Source organism: Raphanus sativus, chromosome 2 (assembly GCF_000801105.2).
Source record: "Raphanus sativus cultivar WK10039 chromosome 2, ASM80110v3, whole genome shotgun sequence".
Lineage (NCBI taxonomy): Eukaryota > Viridiplantae > Streptophyta > Magnoliopsida > Brassicales > Brassicaceae > Raphanus > Raphanus sativus.
The window spans coordinates 39,889,626-39,913,180 of record NC_079512.1 but is presented as its reverse complement, the minus strand read 5'-3'; the positions used below and the strand labels follow the sequence as shown (position 1 = coordinate 39,913,180).

Here is a 23,555-nt window from a genome sequence, read left to right as displayed (position 1 = left end):
TCTCTGCCTAGTTTTGCTCTCGTAACGCCGCTTTATTAGCAGTTAAAAGCGGTATTGCCGCAATAGTTAGATAAATATAAACAACAACGAGTCATGGCTCCGATGAATAACTTTATAATCACTCACGACTTTGATTTAGCGTTTCCAACGTTCCGCAAAAGAGAAGAAAACTGTGTCGGTTCACCAAAATCAACACACCGCATATTCCTCTTTTTATTCTATGGTTCCCTAATGGTACCAGACAACTTTTAATACGAGAGATGTACCTAATGTCCATGACTCTCTCACATCTCCGACCAAGGCCACCATTACCATATTAATCAAAACAAAACATAAAAACTTAATTACATAAATCATTATTTTGAAATGGTCAAGAATAAACTAAAACAACTGCAGCTTTACAGAGGTTTTTGATTAGGTAACGCTTAATAAACACATTTCTTAAAGAAAACCATGTGGTCATGTATAGAATATTCGATTAAGTAAAAAATACTTACAGATGCATGAACTTCCATGTCTGAAATAAACAAAACAACTGCCCAAAACCATCCACTAACTACTAATCATCCTACTTGACCATATTCTGACCACGATTAAGAAAATATACAATGAGCAATTTGCATTAGAAGAAAATTCTTACTAATCTTTTTTGAAGACATTTATTTGACCAAAAAAGCGAATGAAAAAGGAATAAAACGGATCACCGTAGTTTTCACGGCTTCCAACACCTTCACACCGTACGTGTCCCTTTCGTACTTTCCATGTTCGTCATTCTAGCCATAAACACATCGAAATAACAAATATTTAATTGTATAATTAAATACTCCCTCCATTCCTGAAAGTAGGATTTTCCGGATTTTATTTTTGTTCCACAAAGATAGATTTTCTATATTTTTAAGGTAATTTTGTATATTTTTGAGGATCATTTATTGTGAATATTTGAACTGATTAAATTTTATTGGTAGATAGTTATTGGAAATTGTATAAAAAGATAAAATAGTAAATTAAATTGCAAATATTTATTATAGTCTTAATAAACGTGAAAACTCTATAAAATTTTATTTTCAGGAACGGAGGGACTGAACACTTTGTACAAAAAGATAAAAAAGAAGTGCCAAAAAAAAAAAGAAAAAGTATTAAATGGACATTAACCTTTCACCTTTAAAACCGTACGCACATAGCTCAACAAACCCTCACACTACCATAAAAAAATAAAAAATCTGATTTCCCTTTCTTTCTTCTTGTTCTTGTTCTCAATACTCCAATGGGTTTCGGTAGATCTCCTTCTTCTTCCTCTGCTCTGAAATGGCTTGGTTTCGTTACGGCTGTTTGGGTCCAAGCCATCTCCGGCAACAACTACACCTTCTCCAACTACTCAGACGCTCTCAAGTCCCTAATGAACCTCACTCAGCTTGAGCTCAACAGCCTCTCCGTTGCTAAAGACGTCGGAAAAGCTTTCGGCATCCTCGCCGGACTTGCTTCCGACCGTCTCTCCACTCCCGTCATCCTCCTCATCGGCTGTTTCGAAGGTCTTATCGGTTACGGTGTACAATGGCTCGTCGTGAGCCAAACGATCCAGCCTCTACCTTATTGGCAAGTAAGTGCTTCATTAGATTCTCTACTTTCCAAAAATAGAAACCCTAAAAGTTTTAATTTGGAAACTCTGTTTTTTTTTCTTGTGTGTGTAGATGTGTATCTTTCTCTGTATGGGAGGAAACAGCACGACGTGGATGAACACGGCGGTTCTCGTTACTTGCATAAGAAACTTCCGGCGGAACCGTGGTCCCGTCTCCGGGATTCTGAAAGGCTACGTCGGTCTGAGCACCGCGATATTCACTGACGTGTGCACTGCTCTGTTCTCCGCCGACCCGGCTTCCTTTCTTGTCCTCCTCTCCGTCGTGCCTTTCGCCGTCTGTCTAACGGCGGTTTTATTCCTCCGCGAGATCCCTCCGGCGGCTTCCGTCGCGGAGGAAAACGAAGAGTCGAGGTACTTCGCCGTGTTCAACGTCGTCGCAATCGTGATCGCCGTGTACCTCCAGTCGTACGACATCATCGGAGTCAAGACCGGAGCCGTCTCCATCGCGTTCGCCTCCGTGCTTCTCATCTTGCTGGCTTCTCCTATCGCCATCCCTTTCCACGCCTACGTTCGGAGTTTGAATCTGAAAAACAGCGACGAAGAAGACGCGGAGGAGCCGCTGCTGAGATCGGAGATCGCGGAGGAGACGGTCGTCGGTGCCGCAACGGCGACGGATAACGAGTTGCCACCGTCTCCTAAGCTTCTAAAGGAGGAGGAGGCAGAAGAGAAGAAGAGGCCGGTTCTTGGAGATGAACACACTATATTGGAAGCGTTGTTGACCGTTGACTTTTGGGTGTTGTTTGTGTCGTTCCTGTGTGGAGTAGGCACTGGTTTAGCAGTGATGAACAACATGGGTCAGATCGGGCTTGCGCTTGGTTACACAGACGTGTCTATCTTTGTCTCCATGATGAGCATTTGGGGGTTCTTTGGTCGGCTTCTCTCCGGTACCATCTCCGAGTATTTTATCAAGTAAGTCACTTCACTAAACTCTCTCCACCAGTTAATAGATTCGTTAGAATTTGGGAAAATGATTTAATAATTGGAATCATAGATCTTGTTAAAGTAGTAACGTGATTTGTAAACTTCTCATAATCATTTTAATGCACACTCAAAGCAAACTATTCCAAGTGAAAGTTTCACTTTTTTTGCTTTGCCTCAAAGGAAGACGAGAGTCTATTATTATGTCTTGCTTTCTTCTTCTGTTACTGCGGGTTGAATATTTTTTTCATTTACATTTTTTTTAAAGATATTTTTTTTTGCATTTACGTGATATTTCCTTTTAATAAATTTCCAATAAAAATCATGAAATGTATTTAATGGAGAAGTTTCCATGTCTAGCAATGGACCCGTCCAATATCTAGTGGCAGGGGACCATAAGAAAAAAAAGATTTCCATTTTGTTTTCGCACACATTTTTTTTTTGCGTTGAAAGATCTTTTTTAGATTTTATAAGTTATATAATAATAATTTTATTTGACAATGAGATCGTGGCGAAAACAACATGTTTTTTTCTTTCTTTCGTGGGTCCTCTATATAATGTTGTTAATTAATCAAAACTTTTATTACATTGACTAATCTTGAAAGTCTGATGTTTTCTTTCTTAAATAAATAGAAAATATGGAACTCCAAGACCATTATGGAATGCGGCATCACAAATCCTCATGGCCGTAGGATATCTAGTGATGGCTTTAGCCATGCCCGGTTCTCTATACATCGGTTCAATGGTTGTTGGGGTTTGCTACGGAGTCCGGTTAGCCATAACAGTACCGACAGCCTCCGAGCTATTCGGCCTCAAATACTACGGACTCATCTACAACATCCTCATACTGAACTTACCACTTGGCTCGTTCCTCTTCTCGGGTCTTCTCGCTGGTTTACTCTATGATGCCCAAGCTACACCAACTCCTGGTGGAGGCAATACGTGTGTAGGAGCCCATTGTTTCCGTCTTGTCTTTATTGTAATGGGGTTTACTTCCATTATAGGTGTTGGTCTTGACATCTTGCTTGCGTTTAGAACGAAGGATATATATGCGAGGATTCATGGGAGCAAGAATGCTAAGAAACCTAGTGGTAATCTTCGATGAGTCTCAAGTTGAATACATGATTTTCTTTTAGTAAAATCATTTTTGGGTATGTTACTTATACTAGTATTTTGTGTCTATTTTTGAAAGTTTTTATGTTAATTATTTTACTAGACGGTATGGATGAATTGTACACTTTGTACATTCGTGATTATTGTTGTTAAAGGCGGTTTAAGTGTATTAAACCAGTTGTATGGTCTACGTTCATATAATGGGAAATCGATGAATTACATTTTCTCTCTATTTGATTTCTGTTAGTTATAATATGTCTAAGTGAATGGTATATACCTTCATCATTGTAAATACTTTGATATAAAAAAGCTTGTAAATATTTTAATCACAAAATTTTTTAGTCAACCCAAAAACCTATCATTTTGGTATACAAAGATTATGGTTCACAGTAATGTCTAAAGACTAGCAATGTTTTCACAATTGTTGTTTACTTGTTTGCATGCACTTTCTCTGTTAAACAATAGTTATGCATCTTGTTTACAAATGACCTAAACTAGAATGTACTTCTAAACTGTATATGACTGGAATTATTCTACATGGATTAATTTCATTTACTTCCCACAGAAACAAGTAAAAAGACAATTTAAATCACGCAGAAACCTAATGATGTAAAGAGAACAAAACTTTAAATAAGAAGGCAAGACAAGCTTAACTCAGATATAATTTGGTGTATAATCTAAATTAATACATAGTAGTTTTGACTTACAACATAGTCTACACACTTGTAACAATGTCTATGAGCATCATCAATGTATATATACAGAGAGCTTCATAAAACGTTGGACAAGACAAACTGAACACCTCAAAGATGAAACAAAACTCGCCCGGGAGAAGAAGAAGAGAATGTTCATACTTTAGAGCGCAGCTTTGACATAGATTAATGAAACCCTCTTGACCCTCTAGATTGATAAAGCTCCAATCTACTCTTAGCTTCTGGTAATATCTCATCGATCATCGGTGCTTCCACCAAATGAGATTGCTTTGTGGACCACTCAAGCACCACAAGAACCTCTTCTTGCGCTAGAGTCTCACTATCAGGTACACTCAGTGCGATGTAACATAGTAGTACCAAAGCCGGGACTTGAACCATTTGTTCTCCAAAGTAAACCAACTGAATCAGATGCTTTGCACCACCTGCTGCTATGATCGCTTTAGAGTGGTTATCACGCAAGAAATTCTCCGTACACGAGAACTTGATAAGCGCAACCGCTGCTTCCATTGAAACCTCAGCTTCTCTTTCGTCAAGAAGCTTCACAAGCGGTGCGATGATCCTTGTCTCCGTAGCACGGAACGTTCTTGAAAGACTACCTATTGATTTGATACATGGGATCAGAAGGTCCGGTATCTCGTTCTCGATCACTTTTAGTAGCTGCTCAACCACAGCTTTTGCGGCAGGAGAGGTTGGTTTGAAAGCTGAGCGTCTAAGCTCCGAGTACTGTTCGGCAACGTCGGTGATCTCCATCATCGCTAATGCGGAATACGACTTGACTTCATCGTCACCTTTCTCTAACAGAACGGCGAAACAGAGCAATGCTCTTGACTCTGTTATGCTTCGGCATATCTGGAGATTCCCTCTCGAGAGCTGCCATAACGCTCTTGCAGCCATTGCTTTCATCTGAGCTTTAGTGGCTGGATCCTCGTACTCTCTTCCTTTAATGCTTGTCCCCATCAAAGAAACATGCGTTGGATTGTTGTTCCCTCTCGGTGTTGGACCACCTTTTGTATGATGGTGCTGACTGCTCTGTTTCGTATGATTCTTGCTAGCACCCGAACCTGGACCCGAGCCTGGACCCGAACCTGGATCGGAGCCTTTCATTGCTAGTGTGTTTGTGATAATGTTGTGCATCTGGCTCGGTGTTTGGTTACTCATAGGATGCGAGATATTGTTTTGTGCTTCCTCTTGCTCGTTGCTTACCTTCTTATCTGATGGATTCGTGTTGCTAGCCATCACAACCGTATGGATCGAAGACAACGTTTGCTTGTTGCTCACGATAGCGTATTTGCTATGCTCTTGGACCGTCTCGAAAGCGAGATGGCTCACTAAGAAGCGAATAATATTGTTCTGAGCGAAATGGTCTTGGCATTTTGGATGGTTCGACGCTAGCTCCGACACGGCCCACGCGACAACGGTCTGAACTTTCATATGACCTTCTTTGAGAATCTTCGCGAAGACTTGACACACACCAGCGTTCACGATCTGTTCAACGCTCTCCGGGTCACGCCCTAATAAACCAATGGCGCGCGCCGCGTTTTCTTGCCCTTCAAGTTTCCCTTCTTTAGCGAGTTTTAGCAAAGGAGGGACGCCTCCTTCCTCTATGATGAGCCTCCCGTAACGGTCGTTGTCACGTGCGAGCGACACGAGGGAAGCGGCCGAGTCTGACCGCTCGTCGAGGGAGCCGGTGAAGAGGTTGGCGACCTGCTCCCAGATCAAACAGAGGATAGGCTCGTTGGCGGCGATGGGAGGGAGACCGAGGTACTCGTCGTCTCGGTCGTCCCCCGAGGCGGAGACGCGGAGGAGCCAGGAGACGTCGCCGAGGGAGTTCTCGAGCTGCGTGGTGATCTTGCGGAAGGCGGCCGCGGGGATGATGGTGAAGAGGCGTTTCATCAGCCCCGCGGCCCGGCATTTCTCCACGAGTGCTATGGCTTTGAAGAGGACCTGCTCCGTGTCGTCGATGATGCGGCGCGTGGGACGCTCGTAGAGGTCGTTGCTGGCGCGCGCGGCTTGGCGGAGGAGGCCGGCGAGCTTCTCGGTTTTGGCTTTGACCTCGAGGCATTCTTGTCGGAAGGAGTAGGCTTCGTCGGCTGCTTTGGTTATCTGGTCCGCTAGTTGAATCGGTCTCACTAAGATCTGTTTCACGATATCCGCCATAAAGAATCAAATCAAAAGGAAAGCAAATGTGACCGCTAAAGGGGCTGTTTCGCCGGAGACTACGGCGGAGAGAGAGAGAGAGAGGGAGGCACAGAGGGGAATGAGGTAAAGGTGAAACGTTAATTTCTCCGAAAATTTTACAATGGAAGATGAAAAGATCCTAATATTAGACATTTGGTTTTCCTCAGATGAATCTGTGTTTTCTTGATGTACATAAACTGAATCGGATTCTTCAATATAATTATAGTGACATGGTTATTTGAAACATTTGAGATTAATTGTTGCTACAGATTATATATATACTAGTGATTTTCCGGCGCTACGCGCCGGGTTCGTATGTTATACTCTTACATAAATTTATAAATTATTATATGGTCTTAACAAATAAAATATGTTAAATATGAAAATAAAATATATTAAAATAATATTTTCCGATCTTTTTGATAGTGGTTAGTGACCGTATTGCATTACTTTGTTTGAAGTTGTTTAGTTCAAAGTGTAATAGTATAAGTGGTTGTTACTAATAGATTTAATAAAAATAGAATAAAAAGTCGATAGTTATAACAAAATTAATTTAGTTGAAATTTAAACATAAAACAAAGTTGATGTTTTATATAGAGAACATACTTATATTATTAATTATTAAAATAATTATATATGAACTATATATTAATTATTAAAATAACTATATATGAGATATTAGCATCTATAACAATTATGAGAAAGACAATTTTTAGCTATCTTTGACATTCATGTTTGCTGACTTATTGTATTTAGTAATGGTTTTGAAAATAAATGGTTAGTGTGGTGCAAAAGATTAATGGTGAGGGTGGTGTGTGGTTTACATCAACTTTAAATAACTTTAGCAACCAAGTAATGATTATTTTTTTCCTTAAGTTGGGTTTTTTTGCTTAATAACCAAAAAAAATAGATTTTGGGAGAGACTCTCTAGAGAGAGATAGGAAGAGAAAGTAGGAGAAAGAGGGTGTTTTTAGTTAGTTAGTGAATTTTGTTTTTTTTTGTGTATATTTCACCCAATTTCCCTAAGTTTTAAGAGTATATTAATCATGTTCACAGTTTTTAAAATGTAAACACGGATAGCATGCATCATGGAAGTTATTGGTTTCCTTGCACAGTGTAACATACGAAGATACCATAGAGTTTATGTGTCAATATCAATAGACCAAATGTTAGTCTTTTGGACTTGAATCGCTATCAATTACTAAACATTATTAGAGTGGGATCAGTGGAATTTTTAGATTGATTATATGACGGTTACGTTAATTGCGTTAAAGAAGGAGAATCGTAGAGGCTCCATTCTCCATCGTCAACATGAAATACAAAAAAATCTTATAAACCAGTGTTTTGACACCTGACCCGGATATTGAACCGGACGATTTACCGAGTCTCTGGATCATTGGGTCAACCGTGGATGAACCGTGATTTAGTAAATGAATTAGTTTTATCTTATATAATAAAGTTGGATAAATGAAAATACTTAACTTTAGTTTCCATTTTTGTATTTTTATTTGACATATAGAATATTAAAAAATAGTTTAAAGTATTTAAAAAAATATGTTACATAAAGAGTTATGAAATCTAAAAAAAATCAAGACATAAAATTCATAATAAATTAAAGTTCCAATCCAAAATTAAAATACCATTGCAATAAATTCTCAATAACAAAAATAAACTAACATCTAATGACAATTAACACCAAAACACATTAAATAGAATTGAGAAAAAATTTTAATTATTAAAAGGAGAATGCCACATGGCATTATTCCCCCAAGGAGAAAAAAAAGCCAACTTTATTATATAAGATAACGGTCCAATGCTGTCTGAAATGATGATATACAAATCGGCTTGTCTAACAAGTTATCGTCTTGATGTATAAAGAATTGACGTAACTTGTCACCCAAGTAAGTTTCAATAGGTATCCGGATTTCGTCTGTGGCTCTGGCGAGAGAATCTTGTATACTAAATCATAGTTTATCAACTAAAAACCCCATTGATAATATTTAGATTGGTCTAAGTTTTTTTGTATACTAGTGTTGGCCCATTTGAACCTTTGATGTGGAATTTCAGCATTCCAAAAAAAAAAAAGTTTCTCCACTGCTAAATTGGTCATCCAGTTTTCTTTTACGATGGGATGGACTGTAGTCATTGCCAGAAAAAAAAATTGAACGATTGGATTGTTGGAGATTGTCTATGATTGTTTTTGTTTAAGAACTTTTCGTAATTTTTACACTCATATAAAGCAGTGGGTGAGCCACCGTTCTTTCTTGCATCATCAGTCTTCTTTGCAATCAAGGAAGCGATCAGAGCAGCTAGAAGCGAGGTTGGACTTACCAACTGGTTCCCTCCGGAGACTCCAGCCACTCCTGAACGTATAAGAATGGCTTGTTTTGACGAGTTCACTGATCCTTTTGCAAGCTCAGATTTCTGCACTAAGCTTAGTGTTTGAGCTGTTTGCTTTTACCAATATTAAAAATCTATTGCAGAGATGTATTAAATACGAAACTCTGATTTGTTGTTGATGAGCAATTGAGCATCATATAAGGTAACAAAAATCTATATCCGAAAAATAACTCAAAAAAGCTAACAATATGCTCGGAAAAAGCTTTGTGATACTACAGAACAGAGCTAGAGATTGCTGGCTCTTGTCTACTTTTGTGATCAGAACGAGTCAAAACTGAATTACAAGTGCGAAAAGGAGAGAGAATCTTAATTTGTCTTCTGTTTCTTGTTGGCTGAGCCATCGCTAGATCCTTTACCATCTTTCTTCTGGCCACCGTGTCCTCTCTTAGATCCCTGCTTGATCAAAGAAAAGCAAACGTGTAAAAGTAAGTTAGCACGAATAGAGTAAAGCAACGAGTGGAAAGAGAAAGTAAGTTGTGTGATTACATTGGCGCTGAAGGTTTTGAGTGGGTCACCGCCTTTTCTGGATCGTTTCTTCTTTGTGTTGGCGCCTCCACCTGATCTTCTACTACCCCCCATGGCGGCTCTGGCTAGTTTTACCATCTTGCTTGCTTCTTGAGTCTTTGCGTCCACTAGATACTCAGGGATGTCCCTTAGATGTGGTGCAGGTGCAGTCTTGCTCAGAAGCTTGTCATGTTTTAATAGATCCAAGTCTCTTGGATTAGCTTCAAAATGAGACTTTAACCTGAAAAAAAAGAAAAGAGTAAAACTAAGAACAAAGAACAAACAACAAACAATACACACCTTAAGAACAGTCGCTCTTGCTTACTTTTCGGAGTTGATTATCTCATTTCTCAAATCCTGAGCTCGAGATTCTCTAATCGCAATTTTTGTAACACTCTTTGCAATATCCTGCAACAAATTAAAAAAAAAAAACTTGAATACTTCTTCATTTTCATAAAGCAAAAATCTTACAACAGAGATTACTACTCACCTCAGCTCTGTATCTTAAAGACTCAACAGCATTTTCAGTCAACAAAGGGAAGGGTGTGATGATATCACTATCCTTGTCCCCTTCACCTGCTAAGAAGGATTTGATTTCTTCAAACCCTTCCATCTCATCAGGAGACACCTGTGACAAGTAAAGCAGAGCTTTAGACTTACAAATTTGAGAGAGATCATGCCAATAGAAAGGTATTACGAAGACAAGAAAACTAACAAGAGAAACGGAAGAACCGCTGCTATACGCTCTCCCAGTACGTCCAATTCGATGAATATATCCTGTCACACTTTGAGGCATGTCATAGTTTATGACCTGTGCATAAGAAAGGGTTCAAGGAAAGGTTAAGAATCTAAAGCAATTAGAACAGCAACGATTACAAAAATGAAAAAGAAAAACCGTACCGTGTGAACTTTTTTGAAGTCAATTCCCCTGACTACACCAAACTCAGCGTCCAGCTTTGGTTTGAAACGCCTTTTGTTCTTTTTACTCTCCTTGTTCTCTTCACCTTTAACCTCTTCCTTTTCTTTAGTCTGGTTATTATCATCCGTGGCAATCAAATAATCAAAAAGACCTGCATTGAATTGCTGTACAAACATACAATGTTTAATCATGACTCATGAGATGAAGATATTTCAAGGGAAAACTTGTTTCTGGTGTGTGACTTTGGTGATGTACCTCAAGGATATGAAGCCGAGAATTCTGAGGCAACTCCCCGTTTAAGATTGCAGTTTTGATTCCAAACTGGTAGAACCAAAAATCAAATTAACTCACTAGTATTACTACACTATAGTACAGTTTAAAAATTGGTGCTCATGAGGTAACACAGAACTTACCTTTTCCAAGAATAACTTCAGCTTGAAACCCATGTCAATAGTATTGATGAATATCAGAATTTTCTTCTGAACAACCTCTAGCTTCAGGAGAGCAAGAATGTGAAGTAGTTTATCCTGAGCACTGCAAGAAATCTAAGACAAGATAACACACAAATCGTTAACCTGTGAATTTATAACCAACAAAAATGACTTGAAGCAAATCTAAGAGACTGAATCATACCCAAAACTGCTGAACATTACTTGGGACGGGCTCTTCCTTGTCAGAGCCTTCTTGCAAGGTCAAGACTACCGGGTTGTGCAGAATCAATTTCTTCAATTTCTCAACATCAGAACTGACAATTTTGCAAACATGAATTTACCATTCAAGACAGCCTCACAGAGGAAAATATAAGCTTAACTAGTATGAATATTACACTGAGATGTGTTACCTTGTGGTAGCAGACATAAGAAGGCATTGGCAACGTCTTGGGACAATGGAAGTTACCGACCTTAGATTGTCTTCATATCCATACGACAACAAAAGATCTGCCTGATAGCAGCATAAATATATCAACACCTCTTCAATATAAACAAAAATAACTTCTAAGAATTAATTGAATGCTTATACTCAAAACGTTCAAAGAATGTATAATCAAACAGCTTCCACTTAAAGAGCTAACTACTTGATAATCTAGAAAATTCACAAACTACTGTTACTTCTCATCACCACTATAAACCATTGAAGGAGAACATTTATAATACCTCATCAAGAACCAAAATCTCAAGGGAGTCACTGATAGCTGCGGGATCTAAAACCCCATCTGCAAAACATTTAGGAATACAAGCAGGCGTGGTGACAAGAATCTCAGGCAAGCCACCCAATGCGTTACGCTGCAATTGAAAAAAAAAATCAAAAGAAAAAAGAAAACATTAGAAAAATGTTACAAAAATCGATTAAAGCCGAACTTGCAAGAAAGAAGATGTAACACTAACCATAGCAGAGACAGGCATGCTACTAGTCAACTGCACAGCTTTAAGCTGAACACGACACAACTCGATAAGCCAAGAAACCTCAGTGTAGACCTGCTGACACAGCTCACGAGAAGGAACGAGAACGAACGCACAAGGAGCAGGCTTCTTCTCCTTCCTCCCAGAATCTGAAAACAGCTTTTGAAGCAATGGGAGAAGGTAAGCCAATGTCTTCCCTGAGCCAGTCTTAGCCCTAGCAACCACATCCTTCCCTTCCTAGAAGAACAAACAAAATAATCAGCTTTAGATAGACTCTAAAAACAAAAAGGCATAAAGGTAGAGATTTTGATGAGTACCAGGATGTAAGGAATGGCTGTTTGCTGAATAGGAGTTGGTTTCTCTATACCCTTTTTAGATAAAGCGCGAATGAGACGAGGATCAAGCCCTAGCTCCTCAAAGCTCTTATCTTGCTCTGCCTCTTCTTCTTCTTCTTCTGCTGCTACTTCTCCGCCGTCTCTCTGTTCTTCAACTTCCTCAGCTTTCTCAGCTTCTTCCACTTCCGGTTTCACATCATCCACAGGTTTCACCTTCGCCTTACCCATTGAATCAGAGAAGCTTCCACCCGTCGGAGAAAGGGTTTAGTTCGAGTTTGAAGAAAGAGGAGAAGCTGCCTTTCAAAAGCGGCGCTTTAGGTTGAAGAAGAAGTCTTTTATTGTCTGATGGTTTGGGCTTTTCATTTAATGGGCCGGGCTTTTTAGAAACAATAAAAATAAAATATAAAATAATTTCGTCGGAGAAAAACAATAAATATGGACAACGACAGTTTGTTTGTAATATAATATAGAAGAGGAAGGAAGGATGATGATCTCTTCTTCTCTTCGGATGCGATCGATCTGCGTGTAAAAAAGAAATGATTTTTATATACTAGAAAGAAGAAGGAACGTATCCAACAACTTGAGCTTCGTTGACTTAGCGTTTCACCAGTCTTTTCGTTTCGATTCCAAAATTTTACTTGAGAAATGGGTTCGCTGAAGAACGAGGGAGGGGAGTTTATGGAGGCGATACTCTACGTTAACGGCGTTCGTCGAGTGTTGCCAGATGGTTTGGCTCATATGACGCTTCTTGAATACCTCAGAGGTGCGTTAACTTTACTACACAAAGCTCCTCTTCTTCTGTTGGTAGGTAGAGGGATGATTGAAAGTATTGAAATTTGAGCTCAGAAAGGTTCAGTTTTTTAGATCCAATTTTTGAAGAATCTGGATCAATGGAATATTCCTAAAGATGCAGTTACTTGTTTGTGGTGCCAAGTAGATGACTTTAACTGTAGAGGATTGTGTATTGAATAGATTCGTTTTGGTAATTTGAAGACGTGTTTTCTTGTTTTCTTTTAGATATAGGACTGACCGGGACAAAGCTGGGATGCGGCGAAGGTGGTTGTGGGGCTTGCACTGTGATGGTCTCTAACTATGACTTGAAATCCAAGACATGCGTGTCAGTATCTATCTTTTCCTCTCGTATGTTGGCTCTACTTTGCTTAAGCTTTGGCCTAACTGGGAATGTTGTTGCAGGCATTATGCTGTCAACGCTTGCTTAGCACCTCTTTATTCCGTAGAAGGAATGCATGTAATAACCATTGAGGGAGTTGGGCATCGCAAACTCGGTTTGCACCCACTTCAGGTAAAGTTTTGTTCAGTTCTTCTCATTTCTAGTGAGTTTATGTTTACTGCTAAAAACTTATTCTTGTGATCTTAATTGTCTCAGGAAACATTGGCATCTTCTCATGGTTCCCAGTGTGGGTTTTGTACTCCTGGTTTTATCATGTCCATGTATGCGTTATTGAGGTCAAGTAAGAACTCACCTTGTGAAGAGGAGATTGAAGAATGCCTTGCTGGGAATTTATGTCGATGTACTGGTTATAGACCCATCGTTGATGCGTTTCGGGTGTTTGCAAAATCTGACGATGCTCTTTACTGTGGAGTATCCTCACTTAGCCTTCAAGATGGTTCTACTATCTGCCCATCTACTGGCAAACCTTGTTCTTGTGGATCAAAAGAAACTAATGGAGCAGCTAATTGTAGTGAAGATAGAGTTCAGTCCATCTCTTACAGTGACATAGATGGGGCTAAGTACACTGAAAAGGAGCTTATTTTTCCTCCTGAGCTTCTTCTGAGGAAATTATTTCCTTTAAAGTTAAGAGGAAATGGGGGACTCACATGGTTTAGACCCGTAAGCCTTCAGAACTTACTTCAGCTCAAAGCAAATTATCTTGATGCTAAGCTGCTTGTGGGGAATACGGAGGTGGGAATTGAAATGAGACTGAAGAGGTTGCAGTATCAGGTGCTAATCTCTGTTGCTCAAGTCCCAGAGCTTAATGCATTGAACGTAGATGACAGTGGAGTAGAGCTTGGTTCGGGTGTGAGACTTTCTGAACTCTTGAAGTTATTCAGAAGGGTTGTAAAGGAGCGTCCTGAGCATGAAACATCAGCATGCAAGGCTTTTATTGAACAGCTAAAGTGGTTTGCTGGGACACAGATAAGAAACGTTGCGTGCATTGGTGGAAACATTTGTACAGCTAGTCCAATATCTGATTTAAATCCTCTTTGGATGGCGTCAAGAGCAGAGTTTCGGATAATCAGCTGCAACGGAGTAGTTAGGTCCATCCCTGCTAAAGATTTCTTCCTTGGTTATCGTAAGGTGGATATGGCAAGCAACGAGATCTTACTCTCGGTCTTCCTTCCATGGACAAGGCCCTTGGAGTACGTGAAAGAATTTAAGCAGGCCCATCGTAGGGATGATGATATAGCTATTGTTAACGGTGGAATGCGTGTGTTTCTTGAAGAGAAAGGTCAAGAATTGTTTGTTTCTGATGCATCAATTGCTTATGGTGGTGTGGCTCCTCTTTCGTTGCGTGCGAGAAAGACTGAGGAGTTTTTAATTGGAAAGAAATGGAATAAAGGTCTTCTGCAAGATGCTCTTAATGTCATACAGAGCGATGTCTTAATTAAGGAAGATGCTCCTGGTGGAATGGTGGAGTTCCGGAAGTCTCTAACCCTGAGCTTCTTCTTTAAGTTTTTCTTATGGGTTTCTCATGATGTACATAATGTATACCCCACTATAGAGACTTTCCCACCCTCCCATATATCAGCGGTGCAGCCTGTTCCTCGGTTATCTAGAAGTGGGAAACAAGATTATGATACAGTAAAACAAGGAACATCTGTTGGCTCGCCGGAGGTCCATCTTTCAGCTAGAATGCAGGTATGTTTCTCTATTTACCGTACTCAGATTGTTTCTCCATTTTGATAATGGTGGGTGAATTATCATTTCTACTACAAAAGGCTTACGATTGCGAAATTTACTTAAGGAATTCTTAACTTCCGATTCCTCTTCATATAGTTTATGGTCTCTCTATCTCAAGTCTAAACTTCTCCATTATCATCTCCATAAGCTTAGGCATGGCTAGATATTATTTGCTATTAGGATAGTTGAGAACCTCTAGCTAATAAATGTTTCTTTTGGTGTATTTTGTTGTAGGTTAGTGTCTTGGTCAGTAAAAAAATAAATAATTCTATAAGTTTGTTTCCAACACTTGTATTTTCATGTAGGTCACAGGGGAAGCAGAATATACTGATGATACCCCAGTGCCTCCTAATACCTTGCATGCTGCTTTAGTGCTAAGCAAAGTGCCACACGCTCTCATCCTTTCTATTGATGATTCAGCTGCCAAATCGTCACTTGGTTTTGTTGGTCTGTTTCTTGCCAAAGATATTCCTGGTGATAACATGATTGGACCAGTTGTTGCTGACGAAGAATTATTTGCTACGGACGTGGTCACATGTGTTGGACAAGTAAGCAAACTTGAAACCTCTATTTTGGCTTTCTTTCTGATATTTTCTGTGGAGACTCAATGGGAACCAATTGTTGTTGCTGACGAAGATTGAAGTTTCTATGCGTCATAGAGAACTATTTCTGGCAAAACTGTTCTTGTGCCAGAAAGCAAACGAGAGTTTCCATGTTAATCTAGTTTATTTCCTTTACAATTATCTCATTGAATTGCATTTGGTATTTCAGGTCATTGGTGTGGTTGTCGCAGATACACATGAGAATGCAAAAACTGCAGCAGGAAAAGTTGAAGTTAAATATGAGGAGCTACCAGCTATATTATCAATCAAGGAGGCTATTAATGCTAAAAGTTTCCATCCGAACACAGAGAAAAGGCTAAGGAAAGGGGATGTTGAGCTATGCTTTCAATCTGGTGAGTGTGACAGGATAATAGAGGGAGAAGTTCAAATCGGTGATCAAGAACACTTTTACTTGGAGCCTCATGGTAGTTTGGTCTGGACACTGGATGGAGGAAACGAAGTTCATATGATTTCATCCACTCAAGTAAGTATTTAGTATCTGCATCACTTACAATAGCGTACTGCCATAAGCTCCCTGGAACTGATAACCATTAGGGATCAGCTAGTTTAAGCAATATTGGTGGTTTTGATAAATATGCAGGCTCCTCAAAAGCACCAGAAATATGTGTCTCATGTTCTGGGTCTTCCAATGTCTAAAGTGGTATGCAAAACAAAAAGAATTGGAGGTGGCTTTGGTGGTAAAGAAACAAGATCAGCTTTCATTGCTGCAGCAGCTGCTGTTCCTTCCTACCTGTTGAATCGTCCTGTGAAGCTCATACTGGACAGAGATGTAGACATGATGATAACTGGTCATCGTCACAGTTTCATTGGAAAGTACAAGGTATCTTTCTCTGCTATTTAAAGTTTTCCTTAAATTCATAGGCAAGGTATTAGCCAGCAGACAATAAGTAAAGAAATGGCTGAACAGTTGAGAATAGAAGAAAGAGATGGATTGTTAGACAAACTAAAAAATCCTTTTATTTGTTTTCTGCTACCTTTTGCAGGTTGGATTTACGAATGAAGGAAAAATATTGGCGTTGGATCTTGAAATCTACAACAATGGTGGAAACTCTTTGGATCTTTCCCTTGCTATCCTCGAACGTGCCATGTTTCACTCGGATAATGTTTATGAGATCCCACACGTAAGGATCGTAGGGAACGTTTGCTTTACTAATTTTCCCAGCAACACTGCTTTCCGAGGGTTTGGAGGGCCCCAAGGTATGCTCATTACTGAAAACTGGATTCAAAGAATCGCAGCAGAGCTTGATAAAAGCCCTGAAGAAATCAAAGTGAGTTGAATGTCTTTCTGACCTTCTTCATTGTCCTGAAAGTTTGTAGTTGCCAGTTTCTTGTTTTAATGTTTTCTGGTGTGTCTGCTTTAATTAGGAGATGAACTTTCAAGAGGAAGGCTCCATCACACATTACTCTCAGTCCCTTCAGTACTGCACATTACAACAGCTTTGGACAGAGCTGAAAGCATCCTCCAACTTCTTAAATGCTCGTAGAGAAGCTGATGAGTTTAATAGCCATAATCGGTGGAAAAAGCGTGGTGTAGCTATAGTTCCCACAAAATTTGGCATATCATTCACTACAAAGTTCATGAATCAGGTAATGTTTTTTTTTTCCTTCGGAACTTAGTAATCTAACTGTAAAGAAAAGATTTTTAGATACTTCCATCATTTTTAATTTTACACATTGTGTGGCTGTTACAGGCCGGTGCTCTTGTTCATGTTTACACCGATGGGACTGTTTTGGTGACACATGGAGGTGTTGAGATGGGTCAAGGATTGCATACAAAGGTTGCTCAAGTTGCTGCATCCGCTTTTAACATTCCGCTCAGTTCAGTTTTCGTGTCAGAGACAAGCACCGACAAGGTAAGTTTATATGTCTTAGAATTTAAAATGGAACACTGTTACAAGACATAAAATCAAATAAATGTTCTTATGTATGTTAATAGGTTCCAAATGCGTCACCAACTGCTGCATCTGCGAGCTCTGATATGTATGGTGCTGCAGTTTTAGACGCCTGTGAGCAGATTATAGCAAGAATGGAGCCTGTTGCTTCTAAGCACAGTTTCAACACATTTGCCGAGGTATTTTTTTTTTCTCCTGCCTGCACTTTGATATAAACTTGGACCAGTTTTGATGAAAACTCTGTTTTGCCTGTGACTGTATATGTAGCTGGTAAGTGCCTGCTACTTTCAACGGATAGACCTATCAGCTCACGGATTTCACATCGTTCCCGATATTGGATTTGACTGGATATCTGGAAAAGGGAATGCATTTAGATACTACACATATGGAGCTGCCTTTGCTGAAGTTGAGATAGATACTCTGACTGGTGATTTTCACACAAGAGCAGCTGATATAATGTTGGACCTCGGATATTCTCTTAACCCTGCCATTGATGTTGGACAAGTGCGCCTTCCTTCTTCTCTCTTCCTCAAATGCATCTTTAAAAAAGTAAGATTGTTTTATTTTGAAATCATTATTTGCAGATAGAAGGAGCATTTGTACAAGGACTAGGTTGGGTAGCTTTAGAAGAACTCAAATGGGGAGATGCAGCTCATAAATGGATACGACCGGGAACTTTACTGACTTGCGGACCAGGAAACTACAAAATACCTTCAATTAACGACGTTCCATTCAACCTCAATGTTTCTCTTCTCAAGGTATGCAACTAACTACAAGAACAAGAGCAAACCAACCCTTATGAAACTGAAACATGAGATTGTGTACTTTATTGAAACAGGGGAATCCGAACAAAAAGGCGATACATTCATCTAAAGCAGTAGGTGAGCCACCCTTCTTTCTTGCATCATCAGTCTTCTTTGCGATCAAAGAAGCGATCAAAGCTGCTAGAACCGAGGTGGGTCTCACCAACTGGTTCCCTCTGGAGACTCCAGCCACGCCAGAGCGTATCAGAATGGCTTGTTTTGATGAGTTTTCAGCTCCTTTTATAAGCTCAGACTTCTCCCCTAAGCTTAGTGTTTGAGCTTATATAAACTTAAAAGGGAAAGACAAAAGATGGGAACAGTGATAATGTTCTATGTAAGTTATTTCTAATCACCAAATAAATGTACATTACAAAGATATGTTTATACAAAACAGCAACTTTGTTTTTGTTGCCTACTAGTGGTTTCGAACTTAGGTGGCTTCCTGATCAAAGTTGCTTGTTCGAAGCCATAGGCAATTTCTATGAGCTTTGGCTCTGAGAATCTCAACCCTCCAAAGGTTATCCCAAATGGAACACCTTCATTATCATATCCTGCAGGGACATTGATTCCTGGATACCCTCCAATGGCCAGGACATTGCTCATCTTCGAACGAAGTGTCACGATTGCATCTAACTTCATCTCTTTCATCAGCTTCTCGATTCCGTTCCTAGAAAGTTCCTCCATTTTCTGCAGAGCTGCTTTCTCTTTCTCACCCATTCCGTTGGTTGCTTCCGCTGCAAGAAAGAGCTCTTGTCCCCATTCTTCCACCTTCTCCTGTGTGTTTTCTTTTCACATTTCAGTGATCACATTTCATCAAAAACAAAAAGGTGAGTTCGTTTTACCTCGTCAGCGAATCTCTCGTTGTAAGCAATAACGTCTGCTAAGGACCGGACCGGTGATTCCACAAGATCTTTAAGATATGCATTGAGAGCCATCTTGAACTCAGCCAAGAGTGCTGTCTTTTCACCGCTCTTAGTCCAATTCATAATGACGTCCATGTTCGGTATCGACAAATTTTCAAAGACGGTTGCTCCTTCTCGTCTTCAGCAAAGAAAGATCGGTTGATTTGATTGAATGATATCAGTAGAGTAACTTAAAAGCAAAGCTTTACCTTAATGTTTCAATGGGATGATCAAGAAGAGAATGGTTCATAACGATCCCTAGTCTCTTTCCCTTAAGGCCACTACTAGCTCTCAGAAACTGCTTGTAACCACCTTCGGGTATGAACTCGGATGCAATCTTCGTGGCTTCATCCAAGGGATCATAACCCACAATAGCATCAAGGAGATAAACAGCATCCGAAACTGTCCTGCATATCGGCCTAACATTGCAAACACAAAGTAAAAGTAAAGAATGGTATAAAAATCAATAGTAGTAAACTAGTAAAATTGGGGTGCTCTTAAGTCTTTACCCTACACTGTCCTGTCTCAAGGAGAGAGGAACCACACCAGCTCGGCTCGTGAGCCCGACGGTCGGTTTGATCCCGACCACCGAGTTCTGACTAGCTGGACAGAGGATGGAACCATCAGTTTCAGTCCCAAGTGATACAGCCACAAGATTAGCCGCCACTGATATAGCTGAACCACTACTTGACCCACACGGATCAGCTGTTAAAACGTACGGATTCTGCAAGCATTTCAAAAGATCTTTATCATAACCTAACCTTGATTCCCAAGTTACAGAAAGCTCCAACGCACTTTCTAGATATTATGGTAAACTTTTGCAACTGACCTTTCCTTGGAGTCCACGTGCGCACCAACCGCTTGGGATACCGTTGGACCGGAAATGAGCCCATTCGCTTAAGCTCGCTTTACCCAAGATCACAGCACCTGAATCTCTCAGTCTCTTGACAACACCCGCGTCTCTAGGCACCAAAGAGCCAAGCAAAGCCAAGGAGCCAGCCGTGGTGTTAAGCGTGTCCTTGGTGGATATTGAATCCTTGAGCAGAATCGGAACACCGTGCAAGATAGGAAGCTCATCTTTCAGCTCGCGTTCTCTGTCTGCCTTCTCTGCTTGGATCAACGCATCTGGATTCGTCTCGATGACTGCGCAGAGCATCGGATTGAGTTTGGAGATCTCTTCGAGATACAACTCGACGAGCTGCTTTGATGTCACTCGTTTCTCATTGAAAGCGAGTCTAATATCTTCAAGTGTGGCTTCTTGGATCGAGAACGTCGAGGTGAGCATGATGTGAGAACAACAAGTCGCCGTGGACTCAGAAAGATGAAACGCAGAGCCAGAACTGGTCAACGCCAAGGAGCAGGCTGCTTCTTTCTCACGATGATTAAAGAAAGTATTAATTTATTTGCCACCAATGAATGCTTAAAATAAAGACTGCGATTAGCCAAATTAAAAGTCCTCTATTTTGTCGTCTTGCAAGATTCAAAGATCACGTGAGCTGCAGAACAGCTAATGATGAATTTGTAAGTTTCAATAGAGATGATAGTAATAGTTAAAAAAAGCTCATAGTTATTCATAATTATTCATAGATAGTCAAATCCAAAACCACTGAGGGTTTTACAAACTCGAACGATACGAAGCAAAAGCAACATTCAAATAGCAAAGATAACATTCAAAAGATCTTCGCACAGATCTCTAAAGCTGACCACAATCAGCAACAACCACCTTCTTCTTAGTCGTCCCTGAAGACGATCCAACCTTCTCGATCGCCTTCACAACCTCAATACCTTCAACGACCTTCCCAAACACCACGTGCTTCCCATCAAGCCACGACGTCTCCGCGGTGCAGATAAAAAACTGAGATCCGTTGGTGTTGGGACCAGAGTTCGCCATGGAGAGGATCCCAGCCCCGGTGTGCTTCTTCACGAAGTTCTCGTCCTTGAACTTGGCTCCGTAGATCGACTCCCCGCCGGTTCCGTTCCCGGCGGTGAAATCGCCTCCTTGGCACATGAACCCCGGGATCACGCGGTGGAAGGAAGATCCCTTGTAGTGGAGCGGCTTCCCCATCCTCCCGACTCCTTTCTCTCCGGTGCAAAGGGCTCGGAAATTCTCCGCGGTGTCCGGCGTCGTGTCTTTGAAAAGCTCCATCACGATGCGGCCGGCGGGGGTTCCGTCGAGAGCCATGTCGAAGTAAACTCTAGGGTTAGCCATTTCGTTTCTTTTTTTGAGAGAGAGAGAGATCGAAGAGGAGGCTGTGTATGTAGTGGTGATGGTGCTGTTTAGGGCTTTTGGCGATGGGTTCATATAGAGAGATGGATTCTATGTCGAAAAGGAAGTTATGTTTTGTGGCCGTCGATTTACGACACGTGTAGGGTTGAAGATTAATCGTGGTTAGCGTTAATCTGACTAGGGTTTAAAGTTGCGTGGATTTGAGGCTGCCCGTTCTGCGAATTGGAGATTGTTTATTGTTAGATGGACCCGACAAACGGACGGCGGTTTTTATATAGGTGGGCCGAGCCGAAAGCACAAGCCCAATATCTAATCATTAATACTTTCACTTTTCTTTTTAATTTTTTTTTAGATAAATGCAAACATTACCTTCAACTTCTTCTAGAACAAAAAATATATATTCGATATGCAAAAATGTAAAAATGTCATTCAGCAGCTCACTAAAAACCCTGCGATATAACCTTCGAAGTTTTACAAAACGTATAACACGGGATTACGAAATTTAGATCAATGTAAGTAAAACAACACTTTGTGATCTTATTTCGTTAGAAATATGCAACTTGCAGGGTTTATTCAGCCTTGTTCTTCCACACCAAAGTGATTCGATTAATTTCAAAGCACAACATTATGTGAATGTCGAAAGTCCAAACCAAAGAAAACTACAAACGCCATCAACTTCATCAAATGTTTCTTAGACACGCGACGGCTCCTAGTATCCTAACCAGGGGTCTATCACTGTAATAAACCATTTTTCTTTCACTCCACGACATGCTAACATCATAGGTTGTGACTGTATAGTTATTTACTCCAGAAAGTTATTTACTCTGTGTTTCACTAATAAATCACCAAATCAGGTAGAAATCATTTTTCTCTTTTTTACTCTACTCACTATTCAAAGAAGAGAAATACACATTCAACTTTACTCTCACTTTTGCTAGCGGAATACATTTTTTCCTTTTTATCTTTTTTACTTTATTGATTTCCACCATCTTAGTTTACACCATTTTCTACCTTTAGTTTTTACTCTGATTTACTCTAAAGTTACCAATCTGACTCTATAGAGTATCCGCTATTACTTTTGATCTGCGGCAGTGATGTTACCATTTTCAACTTATATCACAGTATTGTCTTGAATATGCTAGCAAAAAGAAACACGATGGCCCCAAAATCCAAAAGCTAAATCAAATCAAAGTACTGGAGAAAAAAAACTTTAGGAGTCGACCAATAGACAATGCTAATTGCCTTTTTCTAATCTAGTAATATTCGTTCTCCAGACTATACAACCTTTTCATAAACATTTCTATTATTCAAATCGAAAGTCACACTAAGTTAAATAGTAAAATATGCAGAAACGAACAATCATCCGACTCTGTGCATGGCACGAGATCCGCTGCTACCGTACACGTGGACAACCAAACATCTTACTCACTGCAAAGATACTCCCTCACGTCACTGATAATTTTCTTATATAAACCATATGTTATTTATTTAAATATTGTATAGTACTGGTGAAACTCGAAAAGCAAACAACCTCCGTGCAATCATATCATATGCATGGCTTCTTGATCAAAGGGTAACCTTTTTCACCTTCCACATCGCTAGAGTCACTGCGCTCGTTTCCATCTCCCCGTCACAATCACATCCTGTTCGTACACGTGGACCCACATCCTTCATTTCCCGAGTAGCTGATACGTCTACCCTTCGCCGTTTCCGAAGATTACTTGTTCGACTAGTAGTGTGATACACTCTGTTTCGTCATCAGAGAGAAAGAGAGCAGAGAGAGAGAAAGGGAAGCTCGTTCGTTTCGTCTTCTTCTTCGCTTCCACGCTCGATCGTCAGGTTCGTGATCCCGTCTACGTCTATACTGTGGTTTAAGAGCAATATTTACTGTTTGATCGAGATGAGGTTTTGTATCTCCCTGCTTCGTTTGCTTCGCCGGCGAAGCGCGTTAGCTAGGTTAGAGTTTTGTTTACGATCCGTTATGTGCGTTGATATCGTTAACACAATCGAGTCGAAATCTCCGACGGTTCGATGTTATATCTGTTCAATTCCTGCTCGATGTTGCGGTT

General features: G+C 40.1%; 7 protein-coding genes across 7 annotated transcripts in view; 3 read left to right on the top strand and 4 right to left on the bottom strand.

Annotated features, from left to right (window-relative positions):
- Nucleotides 1-1,150: 1,150 nt before the first annotated feature.
- On the top strand, nucleotides 1,151-3,888 carry LOC130508396 (protein NUCLEAR FUSION DEFECTIVE 4-like). Its single transcript, XM_057003885.1, has 3 exons — nucleotides 1,151-1,597; nucleotides 1,689-2,545; nucleotides 3,188-3,888. The coding sequence occupies exons 1-3, from the start codon at nucleotides 1,265-1,267 to the stop codon at nucleotides 3,657-3,659; spliced, it is 1,662 nt and encodes a 553-aa protein (XP_056859865.1). The 5' UTR covers nucleotides 1,151-1,264; the 3' UTR covers nucleotides 3,660-3,888.
- Nucleotides 3,889-4,365: 477 nt separating this feature from the next.
- Nucleotides 4,366-6,648, bottom strand: LOC108840739 (uncharacterized). The gene has a single exon (XM_018613570.2). The coding sequence runs from the start codon at nucleotides 6,535-6,537 to the stop codon at nucleotides 4,546-4,548; it is 1,992 nt and encodes a 663-aa protein (XP_018469072.1). The 5' UTR covers nucleotides 6,538-6,648; the 3' UTR covers nucleotides 4,366-4,545.
- A 2,448-nt stretch (nucleotides 6,649-9,096) lies between these two features.
- Nucleotides 9,097-12,431, bottom strand: LOC108819022 (DEAD-box ATP-dependent RNA helicase 16). The gene is made up of 13 exons (XM_018592009.2): nucleotides 12,099-12,431; nucleotides 11,767-12,018; nucleotides 11,536-11,664; nucleotides 11,223-11,323; nucleotides 11,015-11,126; nucleotides 10,795-10,926; nucleotides 10,637-10,702; nucleotides 10,363-10,545; nucleotides 10,178-10,273; nucleotides 9,953-10,090; nucleotides 9,788-9,870; nucleotides 9,445-9,703; nucleotides 9,097-9,351 (listed from the first exon to the last, which is right to left on the bottom strand). The coding sequence occupies exons 1-13, from the start codon at nucleotides 12,342-12,344 to the stop codon at nucleotides 9,265-9,267; spliced, it is 1,884 nt and encodes a 627-aa protein (XP_018447511.1). The 5' UTR covers nucleotides 12,345-12,431; the 3' UTR covers nucleotides 9,097-9,264.
- Nucleotides 12,432-12,581: 150 nt separating this feature from the next.
- LOC108842495 (xanthine dehydrogenase 1) lies at nucleotides 12,582-18,772 on the top strand. The gene is made up of 14 exons (XM_018615419.2): nucleotides 12,582-12,879; nucleotides 13,134-13,233; nucleotides 13,311-13,419; nucleotides 13,504-14,997; nucleotides 15,345-15,587; nucleotides 15,811-16,125; nucleotides 16,243-16,482; nucleotides 16,646-16,930; nucleotides 17,028-17,249; nucleotides 17,354-17,515; nucleotides 17,599-17,733; nucleotides 17,822-18,058; nucleotides 18,139-18,312; nucleotides 18,393-18,772. The coding sequence occupies exons 1-14, from the start codon at nucleotides 12,762-12,764 to the stop codon at nucleotides 18,633-18,635; spliced, it is 4,077 nt and encodes a 1,358-aa protein (XP_018470921.1). The 5' UTR covers nucleotides 12,582-12,761; the 3' UTR covers nucleotides 18,636-18,772.
- LOC108842496 (probable amidase At4g34880) lies at nucleotides 18,675-20,678 on the bottom strand. Its single transcript, XM_018615420.2, has 5 exons — nucleotides 20,089-20,678; nucleotides 19,769-19,983; nucleotides 19,469-19,678; nucleotides 19,200-19,398; nucleotides 18,675-19,131 (listed from the first exon to the last, which is right to left on the bottom strand). The coding sequence occupies exons 1-5, from the start codon at nucleotides 20,542-20,544 to the stop codon at nucleotides 18,739-18,741; spliced, it is 1,473 nt and encodes a 490-aa protein (XP_018470922.1). The 5' UTR covers nucleotides 20,545-20,678; the 3' UTR covers nucleotides 18,675-18,738.
- Nucleotides 20,679-20,806: 128 nt separating this feature from the next.
- LOC108820814 (peptidyl-prolyl cis-trans isomerase) lies at nucleotides 20,807-21,547 on the bottom strand. The gene has a single exon (XM_018593824.2). It carries the CDS (start codon nucleotides 21,466-21,468, stop codon nucleotides 20,953-20,955), a length of 516 nt encoding a protein of 171 aa, XP_018449326.1. The 5' UTR covers nucleotides 21,469-21,547; the 3' UTR covers nucleotides 20,807-20,952.
- A 1,441-nt stretch (nucleotides 21,548-22,988) lies between these two features.
- The window catches only part of LOC108817173 (probable alkaline/neutral invertase B), a 3,052-nt gene continuing 2,485 nt past the window's right edge, over nucleotides 22,989-23,555 (top strand). The window contains exon 1 of the mRNA XM_018589795.2: nucleotides 22,989-23,325. The gene's annotated coding sequence lies outside the window, so the exon portion shown is untranslated. The remainder of the gene's footprint in view (nucleotides 23,326-23,555) is intronic.

What these genes read in the sequence shown, in the direction of transcription:
- LOC130508396 (XM_057003885.1), top strand. Translation starts at nt 1,265, where the DNA reads ATGGGTTTCGGTAGATCTCCTTCTTCTTCCTCTGCTCTGAAATGGCTT. An exon ending in AGCCTCTACCTTATTGGCAA is followed by an intron (nt 1,598 to 1,688) that starts GTAAGTGCTTCA and finishes TTGTGTGTGTAG; the next exon opens with ATGTGTATCTTTCTCTGTAT. An exon ending in ATCTCCGAGTATTTTATCAA is followed by an intron (nt 2,546 to 3,187) that starts GTAAGTCACTTC and finishes TTAAATAAATAG; the next exon opens with AAAATATGGAACTCCAAGAC.
- LOC108840739 (XM_018613570.2), bottom strand. Translation starts at nt 6,537, where the DNA reads ATGGCGGATATCGTGAAACAGATCTTAGTGAGACCGATTCAACTAGCG.
- LOC108819022 (XM_018592009.2), bottom strand. Translation starts at nt 12,344, where the DNA reads ATGGGTAAGGCGAAGGTGAAACCTGTGGATGATGTGAAACCGGAAGTG. An exon ending in GCGGTTCTTCCGTTTCTCTT is followed by an intron (nt 10,091 to 10,177) that starts GTTAGTTTTCTT and finishes TACTTGTCACAG; the next exon opens with GTGTCTCCTGATGAGATGGA. An exon ending in GAGATAATCAACTCCGAAAA is followed by an intron (nt 9,704 to 9,787) that starts GTAAGCAAGAGC and finishes CTTTTTTTTCAG; the next exon opens with GTTAAAGTCTCATTTTGAAG.
- LOC108842495 (XM_018615419.2), top strand. Translation starts at nt 12,762, where the DNA reads ATGGGTTCGCTGAAGAACGAGGGAGGGGAGTTTATGGAGGCGATACTC. An exon ending in ATCTTTCAGCTAGAATGCAG is followed by an intron (nt 14,998 to 15,344) that starts GTATGTTTCTCT and finishes ATTTTCATGTAG; the next exon opens with GTCACAGGGGAAGCAGAATA. An exon ending in ATATGATTTCATCCACTCAA is followed by an intron (nt 16,126 to 16,242) that starts GTAAGTATTTAG and finishes ATAAATATGCAG; the next exon opens with GCTCCTCAAAAGCACCAGAA.
- LOC108842496 (XM_018615420.2), bottom strand. Translation starts at nt 20,544, where the DNA reads ATGCTCACCTCGACGTTCTCGATCCAAGAAGCCACACTTGAAGATATT. An exon ending in CACGTGGACTCCAAGGAAAG is followed by an intron (nt 19,984 to 20,088) that starts GTCAGTTGCAAA and finishes AAATGCTTGCAG; the next exon opens with AATCCGTACGTTTTAACAGC. An exon ending in TTGAGACAGGACAGTGTAGG is followed by an intron (nt 19,679 to 19,768) that starts GTAAAGACTTAA and finishes TTGCAATGTTAG; the next exon opens with GCCGATATGCAGGACAGTTT.
- LOC108820814 (XM_018593824.2), bottom strand. Translation starts at nt 21,468, where the DNA reads ATGGCTAACCCTAGAGTTTACTTCGACATGGCTCTCGACGGAACCCCC.